The 16,561-nt window shown below is 37.7% G+C and overlaps 2 protein-coding genes and 1 long non-coding RNA gene across 8 annotated transcripts in view; 2 read left to right on the top strand and 1 right to left on the bottom strand.

The window, feature by feature from the left end:
• Positions 1–1,496, top strand: part of amph (amphiphysin) — a 70,120-nt gene extending 68,624 nt beyond the window's left edge. For all 6 annotated transcript variants that reach the window (XM_067453571.1, XM_067453570.1, XM_067453574.1 and 3 more), the window contains one exon: positions 254–1,496. In XM_067453571.1, coding sequence (XP_067309672.1) covers positions 254–358 — 105 coding nt within the window. In that variant the 3' untranslated portion in view covers positions 359–1,496. The remainder of the gene's footprint in view (positions 1–253) is intronic.
• Positions 1,497–2,553: 1,057 nt separating this feature from the next.
• Positions 2,554–16,561, bottom strand: part of LOC137089964 (uncharacterized) — a 31,395-nt gene continuing 17,387 nt past the window's right edge. Inside the window, exon 4 of the long non-coding RNA XR_010907806.1 lies at positions 2,554–2,615. This is a non-coding gene — a long non-coding RNA (uncharacterized lncRNA). The remainder of the gene's footprint in view (positions 2,616–16,561) is intronic.
• LOC137089962 (immunoglobulin lambda-1 light chain-like) overlaps positions 14,327–16,561 on the top strand; it is a 29,148-nt gene continuing 26,913 nt past the window's right edge. Inside the window, exon 1 of the mRNA XM_067453577.1 lies at positions 14,327–14,384. Within this exon, the coding sequence (XP_067309678.1) occupies positions 14,342–14,384 (43 nt within the window). The 5' untranslated portion in view covers positions 14,327–14,341. The remainder of the gene's footprint in view (positions 14,385–16,561) is intronic.

The following is a 16,561-nucleotide window of genomic DNA, read 5'->3' on the forward strand; positions in this document are numbered from 1 at the left end:
CGCTTCATAAAATGATTGTAGAGCCGCTGTAGTGAGATGGGTTTTGTAACAACGTCTTCAGTGCCTTTATGGGTCTTGAGGGAGGAAATGACATTGGTGTCAATGAAGGCCTTTCTGAGCCATCAGATTTCAACACAAAAATCTTCTTTTGTGGAGGTCTTACGGGTGTCGAACAACATGAGGGTAAGTAATTGACAGAATTTTCATTTGTGTGTGAACTAACCCTTAGATGATGGTTTGATTCTTTCTTCAGGATGCTGGTTGGCTCACTGGCATCAGAGAGAACGACTGGCAAGCGCGCGGGAGCTCGGCTAAGAAAGGACTGTTTCCCGAAAACTTTACACAGCGCCTGCAGTAAATGACCTCATCGTGTCAAGAGAAGGCGTGTGGACCTGGACGTTCACAGACAGTGAAGTCTGATGTACTGATGACAGCTGTCAATCAGACCAGGCCAATGGCACACAAGAGGAAACAACACAATCGAATAAACGAAGCAAGTGGAGACACAAATACCTACTCGGAGCATAAAGAAAATAACCAAGCATGACGTGATAGTATGGTCAACCTTTTCTCGCAAAACCAAGATAAATTCCCTGTTTTTTTGTTTGTTTACCTGTGTGAGCAGCAACGAATTGATGTGTGCTTTGTTGGAACTCTGGTGACCTCCACATATAATCCCTGTCTGTTTAAAGAAGAACTAAAGTGAGAGTTTCCCCTCTAAAGACAAAAAAGTTACCTTATCCTCTCTGCACCAAGTGTATTGTACTGACTTTGTTGCTCTGCTGCGAATTTTATCAGAATTTGTAGTGATATGATCTATTTAACCATTCTAAGTGTTACACAAAACTTAGGTGTTTTCTTTGAGATATTTCTGATATAAATGTGACATTGCATCATCGTTAGTGTTCTCTGTAGTTTCACGGCTGGCCGTGCGCGGCTCTGGTGGTGGTATTTGGCATATATTTGATATTGACAGTTTATGGCCGAGACTTTCAGTGTTTATGCCAAATTAATCCAAGTCCTCTTGATGAAAATGGATATGTGTTGAGTTTACAGCATGAGAAATGTTGTGAGAAGAATTCTGAAATATTGCACCTGGCTCATACAGCTTGGCAAAACACAACATGTAGCTCCCTATAATTACAGACGTTATGTGTATTATATTCACAATGACATAAATGCAGAACTTATCCTTGAATGGACGTGGAAACGTTAATTTGTGAATGATGTTTTATGGTTGGAGAAAATGTATTTATTCAACTCTATATTTTTTAAGCCAATGATGAGTGGGAAAGTTTGGGGGTGGGAAATCGAAAAAATATGCAATATATGTAATTGGTTGATAGAGTAATCATTGTCTTAATTGTTTGGTTTTGAGACAAAAAAAAACAGCATCACTCTTGTGTTCGTATTGTTAGCCTCACTGTAGAGCATTTCTGTGATGTACATATCTGTGCTAATTTAACTGTAAAGTGAATAAAGAATAGTTCATATGAGTTTTGGTTCATCTTCACAAATCAGTATAAATCTCAAAGTTGTATTAGCTCCTCAAATCAAATATCAATTGTGTAGCAACTTATAATGTAACAAGTTTTACATTATTATTATAATCAAATGTTCATAATGTAATAATTTTCTCAAAAGGCAATAAAATCTTGAGCTCGTAATAACATTTTTTACATTATGAGAAAACTATTACATTATAAACGCAACAAAAACATGTCATATTTTCATTATTGCAGCCAGTCTTAAGCTGTCTTTAAATACGGATGCAATTATTATTGTTATTATTATATGTTTATTTAACATAAAGTATTAGTATTCCTTTAGAGTACATTTTAAAGATATAAGTCAAGATAAATAAATAAAATCAGAATTACTAGTAGAGTTTTTAGGCTGGTTAAGAATGGATTAAGAGTTTTAAAATGTACTGTAAAAGGACTATATGTTTTGCTTTATAATAATAATAACAATAATAATAATAGCGTGAATATTTAAATATGTTGCATTTCGCAGGTAGTTTAAGCCTGGATTTAGATTTTGAAAAATGTACTGTAAGGGAATACTATTTTTTTATTTTATGTTTTAAAAGCTATTTCAATAATGAAAATATGACACGGTTTTGTTTATAATGCAATAAATTCCTCAAGTCAATTTTTTATTACATTATGACCTCAAGATCTTAATGTTTTCAGAAAATTATTACATTATGAACATTTTATTACCATAGTAATTAAATGCTCATAACATTATGTGCTTGTTTGGCGTTATGTGCAGTTATTACATTAGAAACTTGTTTTATAATCACAACTAGAGCAGGGTAAAAGTACTGTTAGTTTAGCAGTTTAGTAGTAACAATTATTTTTATTTTGTTTGTAACGACATACAACTAACTCAAGGGGAGACTGTCGTGTGTGTGTGTGTGTGTGTGCGTGTGTGCTTTTCTACCCCGGAGTCTGACACACTGGTTACGCCCACCGTTACACCCTTAATGAAAAGTAATATAAACTAGATGTGCGTAGAGGAAACCACAAGCCCATTATCATTACCTTCTGACTGGCTGATGTAGTTCATAATTCTTCAAACTCCTGGATGACAGAAAGACACGGCAATGTCTGCAATGATAACATTTGGGTTGTTAGTGGTCTTCATAGGTGAGATTTAAGTATTATGGTATGGCTGACATCACTCAAATGAGATTATTCAGTGATTTTGGACGTTTAAAAGGGAATTTCCGTCAGTAATTTGTAATATCTGACTTGTAATCATCTTGAAGACATTTTAAAACTTTTTGTGTTAGGGGTTATATGGCTACTTTTGATAGGGAAATGTGTTATAAAGTCATAAATAACGACAATACGTTTTATCGTTGTAATGTCCAAAGTGCGTTCTGACAAACACGCGGTTGATTACACGTTTGAAAAGACGTTATCGTAGGATCATCAATGACAAAGTATAAGTGCTTTAATTTTATTTGTTTCTCTTATCGATTTAGATTGTTTAAATGGACAAGATACTCTTGAGCCTTTGATGATTAAAACAAGGGGTAAAGCTACTAGAATAAGATGCGAAGTCGGTTCAACGACGCTTCAGTCCAGCGCTATCCACTGGTACAGAGCTCAATCAGGAGGAGCTTTACAACGATTAATGTATTTCGAAGCTGGATCGACAAAAGCCAAAAACGATCCTGGTTTCCCCACTGGATCATATATTGGATCGGTGAGAAGTAACCACGTGTCACTGTCTATCTCAACACTGGAGGTCGGGGATGCAGGATCATATTACTGCGCGTTCTGGACTGGAGACGATAACACAGTGCTGACTGTGAGAGGAAATCATTACAAAAACCTGCTTTCATTATCAAAGCTATTTTATGTGGGACAACTGTAGCAGCAAGAGGGAGACATTTCACATATTTTCATTTTGATGTTGCTTTTTGTTGTCAATATTTCATTAAAAAAACAAAATCAAATGCTCAAAAAGTGTCAGAAACCTAAACAAAAAATAGATACTGTAACACACAGAGTGCTTATTTCTTCAACTTTAGGCTATTCTTTATTGTTGTTTTTTTTATTATTAAAATGAAAAACCCCAAACGATTGTTATGAATAAGGCAACATTTAAAAATGACTTACTGTCTTAAAAAAAAGAAAGAAAAAAAACACACACACACACACACCTTAAGGATTATTAGGAACCCCATACTAATACTGTGTTTGACCCCCTTTCGCCTTCAGAACTGCCTCAATTTTACGTGGCATTGATTCAACAAGGTGCTGAAAGCATTCTTTAGAAATGTTGACCCATATTGATAGGAGAGCATCTTGCAGTTGATGGAGATTTGTGGGATGCACATCCAGGGCACGAAGCTCCCGTTACACCACATCCCAAAGATGCTTTATTGGGTTGAGATCTGGTGGCTGTGGCAGCCATTTTAGTACAGTCAACTTATTGTCATGTTCAAGAAACCAATTTGAAATGATTTGAGCTTTGTGACATGGTGCATTATCCTGCTGGAAGTAGCCATCAGAGGATGGGTACATGGTGGTCATAAAGGGATGGACATGGTCAGAAACAATGCTCAGGTAGGCCGTGGCATTTAAACGATGCCCAATTGGCACTAAGGGCACTAAAAGGACCTAAAGAAAACATCCCCCACACCATTACACCACCACCAGCCTGCACAGTGGTAACAAGGCATGATGGATCCATGTTCTCATTCTGTTTACGACAAATTCTGACTCTACCAACTGAATGTCTCAACAGAAATCGAGACTCATCAGACCAGGCAACATTTTTCCAGTCTTCAACCGTCCAAGTTTGGTGAGCTCGTGCAAATTGTAGTCTCTTTTTTCTATATGTAATGGACATGTGTGGTACCCGGTGGGGTCTTCTGCTGTTGTAGCCCATCCACCTCAAGGTTGTGTGTGTTGTGGCTTCACAAATGCTTTGCTGCATACCTCAGGTGTAACGAGTGGTTATTTCAGTCAAAGTTGCTCTTCTATCAGCTTGAATCAGTCGGCCCATTCTCCTCTGACCTCGAGCGTCAACAAGGCATTTTCTCCCACAGGACTGCTGCATACTGGATGTTTTTCCCTTTTCTCACCATTCTTTGTAAACCCTAGAAATGGTTGTGTGTGAAAATCCCAGTAACTGAACAGATTGTGAAATACTCAGACCGGCCCGTCTGGCACCAATAACCATGCCACGCTCAAAATTGCTTAAATCACCTTTCTTTCCCATTCTGACATTCAGTTTGGAGTTCAGGAGATTGTCTTGACCAGGACCACACCCCTAAAAGCATTGAAGCAACTGCCATGTGATTGGTTGATTAGATAATTGCATTAATGAGAAATTGAACAGGTGTTCCTAATAATCCTTTAGGTGAGTGTATATATATTTATATGGAAACACATTTAAAATAGTATAGGGGATGACAACAATCATAGACTCAGACATAATATTAATACATTTAAATTACAACAGTCCCACAGCTGTGCCATAATTTCCTCCACAATTAAACATTTTTCCCATAATATAGTTCATCCAATAATGAATGGCTTGGATACAGACGAGAAAAGAGTGTCAATGAAGAGCATGTTTGAAAAGAGCATGGTGTGTGAAGAACATTAATCTTAGAAATGACTCAATGTGAGTGAACCGTATCGAAAGTGAACTTCATATCTCCCCTACAAAGTGACCGATTTGCAATCTTGGAATTATATTCATTGGTACCAAAAGAGAGAATTTAAAGCCCCATCAATGCAGTCTGAGGATTTATTCATGACACCAACAATCCCCAAGCAAATGACTTCACTGTGGACAGAACACAGCTATATAATCTAAAACTGAGCAACACAAAGCCGATTCATGCTGCGGTTTACTACTGCGCCTACTGGGACACAAGCAACCACAGCGAGAATATTCACACACATACTGTACATAAACTCATGGATATTATCATCAGATTTTCCTCATTTGAATATAAATATGAGCTATTTTTGCCTGTGTATTGCCTGTGTAAGTCCCTGAAGTTCAATGTCACAGGTGTGATTTTATTTCTCTCTTCAAGCCCTTTCAGATAATCTCCTACATTTGTAATATTTGTACAGTTGTTGATCATTAACAGTGGATGGTGCTATTGAGCTGCAAAAGATATATATATTTTTTTCCAAGTTACTAAATTACTTCTAAAATAGATTTAAGAGAATCCTGATGAGATATCAAATACATCAAATAATTAAAGTGAGGTAGAAATGTATTAGCTTTTGAGATATTTGATTCTGATTGCTCTACAACTACAAATCACATCACATTTGAGTGCTGACATTGATCATAGCTCCACCTCAAAAAAATGTAGTAAATTATCAATTTTCTGCATGGAAAAATAGTGTAAATGAGTGTACAGGAAACTGAACCATATATCGCCTCACATAACCAACTTGTGTAACTTTTGAAAATCAGTTAGTGTAAAAATAAAATTAAAAAACACTCATGTAAAATGGTTTCTAATGTAACTCCATTTCAGGAAATGACATCAGCACCCTCTTTCTTGAAGCTCATACAAAAGCAGTGTGAAACCCTGAAAGACAGCATTAGCTACACCAAGGTATAATATTTCTTCTCCAGATTAATGATGTTTTTATACATTTATATTGTCACCCTCTTGAAGGTCTCAGGTAAGTGACATTTATAATAATAAAGCAATACAATTTTTTAATTGATTAAAATGAATTGAATTTGGTTTTGTCAGAGCAGCAGTTCTGGGAGTGAGACTGATACCAGGTCCAAAGGCTTTGGCTAAGGCAAAGGGCAAAACCGTGTACCTCCCCTGCAATGCGACCGATCTGAGCCATTCAGATTATATCCATTGGTATCAAATAAAAGAGGGTGAAGCCCCATCAAGACTACTCTATATCTCTAAAGATGGTAGTGTCGCCCGTGATAACAATCCCCAAGCAAGTGACTTCACTGTGGACAAGACAAAGCTTTATGATCTAAAACTGAGTAACACTAAGGATCATCACGCTGCCACTTACTTCTGCGCCTACTGGGACTCAAGCAACCACAGTGAGAACATTTACTCACAGCCTGTACATAAACTACTGCTTAATGTTATTAATGAATTAAATATTCATATACTTTAATATTAAATATAAACATGTAATTTTTAATAAACAATATTTAATAAAAAACCTGTCATTTTCCGCTTATGTTCTTAATTAGATTCTGTTCGGATCGGAACGATATTGCCCGGCTCTTCATGGATACATTAGGTATGCATGGAAAAATGCTAACAATTTTGTTTTTTGTTCACATTGTATTATTGTGATTTCAGAATATGTATCTCATATTTGTTATATGTTGTGATGATATGCAAGCTAATTCCAAAAATTTGGGGCACTGTACAAATTGTGAATAAAAAAGGGATCCAACAATTTACAAATCTCATAAACTTATATTTTATTCACAATAGAATATAGAAAACATATCAAATGTTGAAAGTGAGACATTTTGAAATGTCATGCTAAGTATTGGCTCATTTTGGAACTACAATAGAATAAAAGCAAAAAAGTTTGGACAGGTATACAATAAGAGGCCGGAAAAGTTATATGTACATTTAAGGAACAGCTGGAGGACCAATTTCCAATTTATTAGGTCAATTGGCAACATGATTGGGTTTAAAAAGAGCCTCTCGGTGTGGCAGTGTCTCTCAGAAGTCAAGATGGGCAGAGGATCACCAATTCCCTCAATGCTGCAGCGAAAAATAGCGGAGCAATCCCAGAAAGGAGTTTCTCAGAGAAAAACTGCAAAGAGTTTGAAGTTATCATCATCTACAGTGCATAATATAATCCAAAGATTCAGAGAATCTGGAACAATCTCTGTGTGTAAGGGTCAAGGCCAAAAACTATACTGGATCCCCGTGATCGTCAGGCCTTTAGACGGCACTGCAGCACATACAGGAATGCGACTGTAATGGAAATCACAACATGGGCTCAGGAATATTTCCAGAAAACATTGTCGGTGAACACAATCCACCATGGCATTTTCCATTGCCGGCTAAAACTCTATAGGTCAAAAAAGAAGCCATATCTAAACATGATTCAGAAGCGCAGCTGTTTTTTTGTTTTGGACCAAGGCTCATTTAAAATGGACTGTGGCAAAGTGGAAAACTGTTCTGTGGTTAGACCAAGCCTGCAGTCTCCCTCTCATTTACTGAAGCTTTCGCGCCTCGATCGCCCCCCGGTGACCGGTCCCAGTATAGCCGCCCCTCTGTGTTTTAATAATAATAATAATAATTCATTACATTTTTTATATAGCGCTTTTCTAGGCACTCAAAGCGCTTTACATAGAAGGGGGAATCTCCTCAACCACCACCAATGTGCAGCATCCACTTGGATGATGCGACGGCAGCCATATTGCGCCAGAACGCTCACCACACACCAGCTGATTGGTGGAGAGGAGACCGAGTGATTAAGACAATCAGGATAGGGGGAAGATTAGGAGGCCATGATGGACAGAGGCCAGCGGGCAAATTTGGCCAGGATGCCGGGGTTACACCCCTACTCTTTATCGAAGAACATCCTGGGATTTTTAACGACCACAGAGAGTCAGGACCTCGGTTTAACGTCTCATCCGAAGGACGGAATGGAATTTTCTAATGGACGCGAGACAAACTAAATAATAAAATTACACTTTAAAAAATTTCCCCCAAAGTTAGTTTATGTCACTGAAGGCAGTTATCATCATGATGATTTCATTTCAGGTGTTTGTTTTAAAAATAAGTTTAGTTTGAGTTAATTATTTGATGCTATAAAAACGGGGTGTGTGACGTCATGATTGACAGCTGAGACTGACGGCTTCTCTGAGTGAAGTTGTCACTGAGGCACTAACCGACTTTTTTCGAAATTTTTGGGAGCAGATTAGAGCTTTAGCTTTAATTTCTACATTTCCATAACTGTTTATTTCACACCAACATAATTAATTGTTCTGCATCTGCGAGAGTGTGGGCGGGCTTTTGATATCGCGACTGTACTTCCTGCTCTACTTCCTGCGCTCTACTGCGCAAATCAGTCCCGAAATCTCTACTGCGCAGACTCGGTCCCAAGATGTCAGCGCCGTGCACCCCCGCCTGAAAGCTTCAAATATGACATATAAAGTATATGCATTTATATGTACTTCAAATATGCCAAATATGGCATCCGTCGCCAAAATATGGCGACGGATGATGTCGAGTCGTCCATATTTTTTTACGGTCTATGGGTCAGACGAATCAAAATTTCTTTTTTTTGGAAAACTGGGACGCCATGTCATTCGGACTAAAGAGGACAAGGACAACCCAATTTCTTCCCAGCGCTCAGTTCAGAAGCTGCATCTCTGATGGTATGGGGTGGCATGAGTGTGTGTGGCATAGGCATTACACATCTGGAAAGGCACCATCAATGCTGAAAGCTATATACAAGTTCTAGAACAACATACAGTCTTGTTCAAAATAATAGCAGTACAATGTGACTAACCAGAATAATCAAGGTTTTTAGTATATTTTTTATTGCTACGTGGCAAACAAGTTACCAGTAGGTTCAGTAGATTGTCAGAAAACAAATGAGACCCAGCATTCATGATATGCACGCTCTTAAAGGGGTACTTCAGCACTGGGAAGATGAATCTGTATTTAAACTGGGTCATCAATGCAGTAGAAATGTGAAATTATTTTTGAATTTGGTGCCTTCTAGACTGAGAAAGGACAGAAAATGTATTTTTGTCCCTTGGGGATGAAAGACTACAATTCCCAGAATGCTTCGCTGCCCTGTGAGGCCATTCCCAACGCCACCAACTTGATTACTGTGACTGAGTTAGAGAAGACACTTCAATTAAAAACTGAACGTGTCTGTTCAATATAATGAGTGAGTCACCGCGCGAGTATCACAGCACTGAGCACTAACTGCACGAGTGATGAGAGGTGAGGTAATCGCGACTACACTCGCGGCATACATTCACAACGCGAGTTCAGTCTGGCGCGTTTCAGTTCATGCTTTTACAAGCTTAACTTTCATAGAAATTGATTTGAAAAGTTAAAAGACTTACATTGCTCACCATAGCTCCGTTTAAATGAGTGCCTGTAGCTGAGCTGAGCTCTCTCTGCGAGTTGAGTGTTATCTCCCATCCCCCATGCGCGGATTCAAAACATTCGGAAATGGCTCCCTCTGCTGGCTGTAGTCTTTAACCTTTGGGCAAACATTCCTCCTATGATGCAAATATCGTCAATTTGCATCATAGGAGGAATTTTTCCAGAAATAAAATGCATAAATCTCTTATCTCAGGGGGATATGAGGGGGGAAAGCTCAATCATTTGAATATAATCCAGGGTTTCTACTGATACAAAGCCATATGCTAATCGCTGAAGTAACCCTTTAAGGCTGTGCAATTGGGCAATTAGTTGAAAGGGGTGTGTTCAAAAAAATAGCAGTGTCTACCTTTGACTGTACAAACTCAAAACTATTCTGTACAAACATTTTTTTTTTCTGGGATTTAGCAATCCTGTGAATCACTAAACTAATATTTAGTTGTATGACCACAGTTTTTTAAAACTGCTTGACATCTGTGTGGCATGGAGTCAACCAACTTGTGGCACCTCTCAGCTGTTATTCCACTCCATGATTCTTTAACAACATTCCACAATTCATTCACATTTCTTGGTTTTGCTTCAGAAACAGCATTTTTGATATCACCCCACAAGTTCTCAATTGGATTAAGGTCTGGAGATTGGGCTGGCCACTCCATAACATTAATTTTGTTGGTTTGGAACCAAGACTTTGCCCGTTTACTAGTGTGTTTTGGGTCATTGTCTTGTTGAAACAACCGTTTCAAGGGCATGTCCTCTTCAGCATAGGGTAACATGACCTCTTCAAGTATTTTAACATATGCAAACTGATCCATGATCCCTGGTATGCGATAAATAGGCCCAACACCATAGTAGGAGAAACATGCCCATATCATGATGCTTGCACCTCCATGCTTCACTGTCTCCACTGTGTACTGTGGCTTGAATTCAGAGTTTGGGGGTCGTCTCACAAACTGCCTGTGGCCCTTGGACCCAAAAAGAACAATTTTACTCTCATCAGTCCACAAAATGTTCCTCCATTTCTCTTTAGGCCAGTTGATGTGTTCTTTGGCAAATTGTAACCTCTTCTGCACATGCCTTTTTTTTAACAGAGGGACTTTGCGGGGGATTCTTGAAAATAGATTAGCTTCACACAGACGTCTTCTAACTGTCACAGTACTTACAGGTAACTCCAGACTGTCTTTGATCATCCTGGAGGTGATCATTGGCTGAGCCTTTGCCATTCTGGTTATTCTTCTATCCATTTTGATGGTTGTCTTCCGTTTTCTTCCACGTCTCTCTGGTTTTGCTCTCCATTTTAAGGCATTGGAGATCATTTTAGCTGAACAGCCTATCATTCTTTGCACCTCTTTATAGGTTTTCCCCTCTCTAATCAACTTTTTAATCAAAGTACGCTGTTCTTCTGAACAATGTCTTGAACGACCCATTTTCCTCAGCTTTCAAATGCATGTTCAACAAGTGTTGGCTTCATCCTTAAATAGGGGCCACCTGATTCACACCTGTTTCTTCACAAAATTGATGACCTCAGTGATTGAATGCCACACTGCTATTTTTTTGAACACACCCCTTTCAACTAATTCAACTAATTGCCCAATTGCACAGCCTTAAGAGCGTGCATATCATGAATGCTGGGTCTCATTTGTTTTCTGACAATCTACTGAACCTACTGGTAACTTGTTTGCCACGTAGCAATAAAAAAATATACGAAAAACCTTGATTATTCTGGTTAGTCACATTGTACTGCTATTATTTTGAACAATACTGTATGCTCCCATCCAGACGTTGTCTCTTTCAGGGAAGACCTTGCATTTTCCAACATGACAATGCCAGACCACATACTGTATCAATTACAATATCATGGCTGTGTAGAAGAAGGATCTGGCTACTGAAATGGCCAGCCTGCAGTCCAGATCTTTCACGCATAGAAAACATTTTGTGCATCATAATAAGGAAAGTGCGACAAAGAAGACCTAAAACAGTTGAGCAACTAGAAGCCTGTATTAGACAAGAATGGGACAACATTCCTATTCCTAAACTTGAGCAACTTGTCTTCTCAGTCCCCAGACATTTGCAGACTGTTATAAAAAGAAGAGCGGATGACACACAGTGGTAAACATGGCCTTGTCCCAACTTTTTTGAGATGTGTTGATGCCATGAAATTTAAAGTTCCCATTCTTTGCGTGTTTTTGAAGCTTTGATTATGTTTACAGTGTGCAATATAACATGAGTTCATGTGTCGCGTGTAAAAAAACGCAATATTTTGCGTGTTCTTGTGGGCGGAGGGTTAGTCAACAAACGGTTTTAGTGACGTCATTACAGCAGGAAGTGCAGCGGTGTAGTCCAAACCGGCCGTTCGCTGTAGGCTTTGAAAGGGAACTTCTGTTAAATAAAATATCTCGCTTGGCATTGAACTTTGAGCTTTATAATTTTACAGGTATTATTTATGATCTGACAGCAACATTACACACTAACTAAAGTTTGAAAGATGGAATCACGAAGAACGGGACCTTTAAAATCTATTTATTTTTCCCTTAAAATGATACATTTTGGAAACCTGTACATTAATTTCTACTGCTTCTGTTACACTTTTGCAGGAACCAATCACAGACTGGCTTATCCACCTGACGCGCTATTGGCGGGTTTGACACGATGACAGATAGAGAAGCGATGGGGGTCGTTGCCTGTTGATCGCACCTCTTGTGGTCTGATTGATTGAAGGACTATCCAATTGCATACAGAGTCATTTGAATAATGCCCGTTGATCACACCTCAGTAGAAAATACAGAGCAGACTCCCTAGCCTAGAAATCTAGACGCACCCTAGCGGCAGCAAATTTAATCTGCCCCACGAGTGTCGTCTAGCAACTCTCAATACCCTTCTGAGCTGTATTCCCCTAACTCTTGCCGGGCCAATCACATTGTGTATAGAGTCGGTGGGCGGGGCCATAATGACGACGGTGAGTTGCGTTTGCTTCTAGTAAACACAGAAACTGGCGAACGGCGGTCTTTCGAATCAGATTTGACCGCGACTCTGGAAGACTTGGAGTTAAGCTTTTCTCTGAGAAAAGAACAAAGAGCGGCACTGAAGTCATTCTTAAAAAAGGAAGATGTGTTCAGAGTTTAGCCGAACGGATACGGCAAATGCTTAATCCACCAGCTCCGCTTCACCTTCGTTGCTCTGGTTGGTTGTAGCGCTATCCTATCGCGTGCAGAGGGAGTTTGAAAGACAACCGTTTATCCGCCCCTCGGATTGAGCTGTCAATGGTGAGTTTCCAGACCAAACATCTTGATGTGGGTCTGGCTTGTCAGGCTACAGACTCCCCAGACTAATGTTTAATCTTAAATTGATCTTGGTCTGGTGATAGCCAGACAAACATGTTCTCAGTTTAAACATTTGATGTCATCTATGTTGTATTCTGAATAAAATATTGAAATTTGAAACTTCCATATCATTGCATTCTGTTTTTATTCACAATTTGTATAGTGAACCCAACATTTTTGGAAATGAGTTTGTAAATAAATCATATATTTGTCATTGTCGTATGTGTAGAATTATTATACACACACATTACAATAATTTATCATTTGTCATTTATGAGCATTTACAGGTTTGTAATCTTCCTGTTGATGAAGAGCTTGCTCAAAATATCACTTGTCCTCAATTTAGAAGTGTGCTGACTTTATGACTTTATGTTAGTATTTTTTAAAAAGTACATTGTAAATTTCACAACCAATGTATTCTGAATTATATTCTCCTGAAAACCAGAGAAGAAAAACGTTTTTTGAATTTAGTAGTTTTGGGGGGGTCATTACATTGTTTAAAGCACAAGAAACGAATATAGAGAGAAAAAAATGACACCAGGACTGTAAGACCTTTTTTTTTAAATTACCAATTAACTTCAGGATGTTTTTTAATGACCCTTTGTATAAAGATGATTCTCAACTGTTAAGAAAGATATAACTGAATGACATCAATTACAATTTTACTTTTGCAATATGTGTTAAATGGGTAGTCCCATGCAATACAATGCATCTATACACACTCTGTCTACTATCTCTGTCTTGCATAATAATGTGTTCTTGGGGAAACGTAACAAAAGTAATAAGATAAAATTATTGCATGCGGAGTAATAATTGGTGACATTTTCATAATAATATCTAATATTTTATAGGAATAATGATATATCATTTATTTATTTCAAACCTCCATACATTTGGTATCTCTAAATGTGGTGTTTCTATTACATCCACTCATGTAGCTATACTGTCAGATAAATATCAAATATAGGGCCTAATGTACAGAGGACAAAAGTCTAGTCCTGGGTTACAGGAGGATATCATATAGTGTCATTACCGAATGTTTTTTTAAACTAAATTTTAGCCAACTCAAAGCATTTTGCCAACCCAATGCCAATCTGGGAAACATCTTCACCTGTTTACTATCATCTATATTAAATCCATACAAGCCCCATAGAGTGCCGGAAGAGCCGCTTACTGAGATATCTGCTCAGGAGAAGGTTTTAATAAACCAGGGTTAAATTAGCCTACATGTATTTAATGTTGCCTAACCGTGAGTGGTTTAGCTTGTGTGAGAAAGCTTCTTGTGACAGTAATGATGATGAGATGCGTAGAGGAAACCACAAGCCCATTATCATTACCTTCTGACTGGCTGATGTAGTTCATAATTCTTCAAACTCCTGGATGACAGAAAGACACGGCAATGTCTGCAATGATAACATTTGGGTTGTTAGTGGTCTTCATAGGTGAGATTTAAGCATTATGTATATAACAATGATAAGCCTGTACATAAATGTAAACAATTATAAAAATGTTCAGTTAAGCTAATTCAGTGAATATGCGACTTTAAAAAAGTCATTTAAAAATAATACTAATAATTTAACTTACGCAAACATGTTATAAAGAACATTTATCGATAGTCCAATAGGCCTAAGGATTATCACAGAAAACTATCGCTTACGTTTAGACTAACACATAGTTAATGAGACGTTAAAAAAAACGTACGCTCTAAATAATGCTGGGTTAAAACAACTCAAGTTGGGTTGAAAATGGACAAACCCAGAAATTGGGTTTGAATGGGTCCATTCACTGGGTTCAAACAACCCAATTTCTGGGTTTGTCCATTTTCAACCCAACTAGAGTTGTTTTTAACCCAGCATTTTTTAGTGTGTAGGGTACTTATATCTACTTTAAATAGGATTTTAAATACCTAATTGTTGTGTTTACACACTCAGCGCATTTTGTTTGTTTCTCTTATGGGTTTAGATTGTTTGAATGGCCAAGTTATTAAGCATCCTGATTATGTGATGATTAAAACAAAGACTAGAGCTGCTAGAATAAGATGCCTCGTGGATTCATCAACGCTTCAGTCAAACCCTATCCACTGGTACAGAGCTCAACCTGAAGGAGCTTTACAACGGTTAATGCATTTTGAAGCTGGATCGACAAAAGCTGTGATCGATACGGGTGTGCCCCGTAGATATTCTGGATCGGTGAAAAATGAGAAGGAAGATAAAAAAGAAGTGTCACTGTCAATCTCATCACTGGAGGTCGGGGATGCAGGATCATATTACTGCGCCATCTGGACTGATAGCAACACAGTGCTGACTGTGAGAGGAAATCATTACAAAAACCTTAAAACTCATTATCAAAGCTGTTTTATGTGGGACAACTGTAGCAGCAAGAGGGAGACATTCGGCATATTTTAATTGTGATGTTGCTTTTTTGCTGTCAATATTATATTAAGCACTTTTTAAAAGTTCAATAAGTGTGCCATACACAGAGACTGTTATATAGCCCAATATAAAACAGTTTCTTCAACTCAAGGCTATTCATCTTCACTGTAAAAAAAGAAGAAGTAGAAATTGTTTCAATTGAAACATTTCTAGTGACTGATCACATATTTTCAGTTGGCTGAATTGAAATTCTGTTAATTGATGCAATTTAATTCACAGAAATTCGGTTTTGAAAAAATTAGATGTGATTGGTCACTTGACAATTTTCAATTGGAGACCTGATTTCTTTTTTCACATTGGTCAATTTTTATTAAACTGAAAAGCATTGTAATCTATATGAAAAGGCAACATTTAAAAATGACTTGCAAGTGTTTTATCTTGTCTTGAGTCCATACTTTTCTTTAAAAAAAAAACATGTTATGGATAGATTTTCGTTTTATTGTACACTTTTTTTTTTATTCCAATCAAGTTCCAAAGAAGGAGGTGTATAAAGTCAGTAAAAGGCCAATTTACTAATCTAGCATTTGTCAAGTTTATTCAAATTAAATAAAAAAATACACCTCAGAATAACACAGTACATAATTTTAAATATGATGAAAAATAATAGTGGAATAAAAAGGCTTCGAGTGCTGACATTCACCGTAGCTCCGCCTCAGGAAATGATGTCACTGAACAATTCTCTGCATGGATTTTTTGCTAAACAGTGTAATGAAGTGTACAGGACACATTAAGAGCCATATATCGCCTCACATAACCAAATGAACGATGCTCATGAAATTGTGCGCTGTTGTTCTCATAATGGTCCATGGTAAGTAAACTTTAAAAGGGGGTTAAATAGGTAATAGATAAAAAAAAGGATAATGTTTTAAAACATTAACATGAAAACTTATTTAAAATAATTTATTTTCATTTTTTTCATTGCAGGTGTGGAAGGTTTGAGTGTAATTCAATCACAAATTTTTTTAGTGAAGCAAAAGGGTAAAACTGTGTCCTTCAGATGTGAGGTAACCGGCTTGGCCACTAATAATTATGTCCACTGGTACTATAAGAAAGACGGTGAAGGGTTTAAAAGACTTCTCTACATCAATTACTATGGCACTGCTACAAGTGACACAAAAGACTTTGTCTCTGAAAAAAGTGTAAATTCATACGGCATTAAACTCAAAGCAACTACACACGAACATGCT

Source organism: Pseudorasbora parva, chromosome 9 (assembly GCF_024679245.1).
Source record: "Pseudorasbora parva isolate DD20220531a chromosome 9, ASM2467924v1, whole genome shotgun sequence".
NCBI lineage: Eukaryota > Metazoa > Chordata > Actinopteri > Cypriniformes > Gobionidae > Pseudorasbora > Pseudorasbora parva.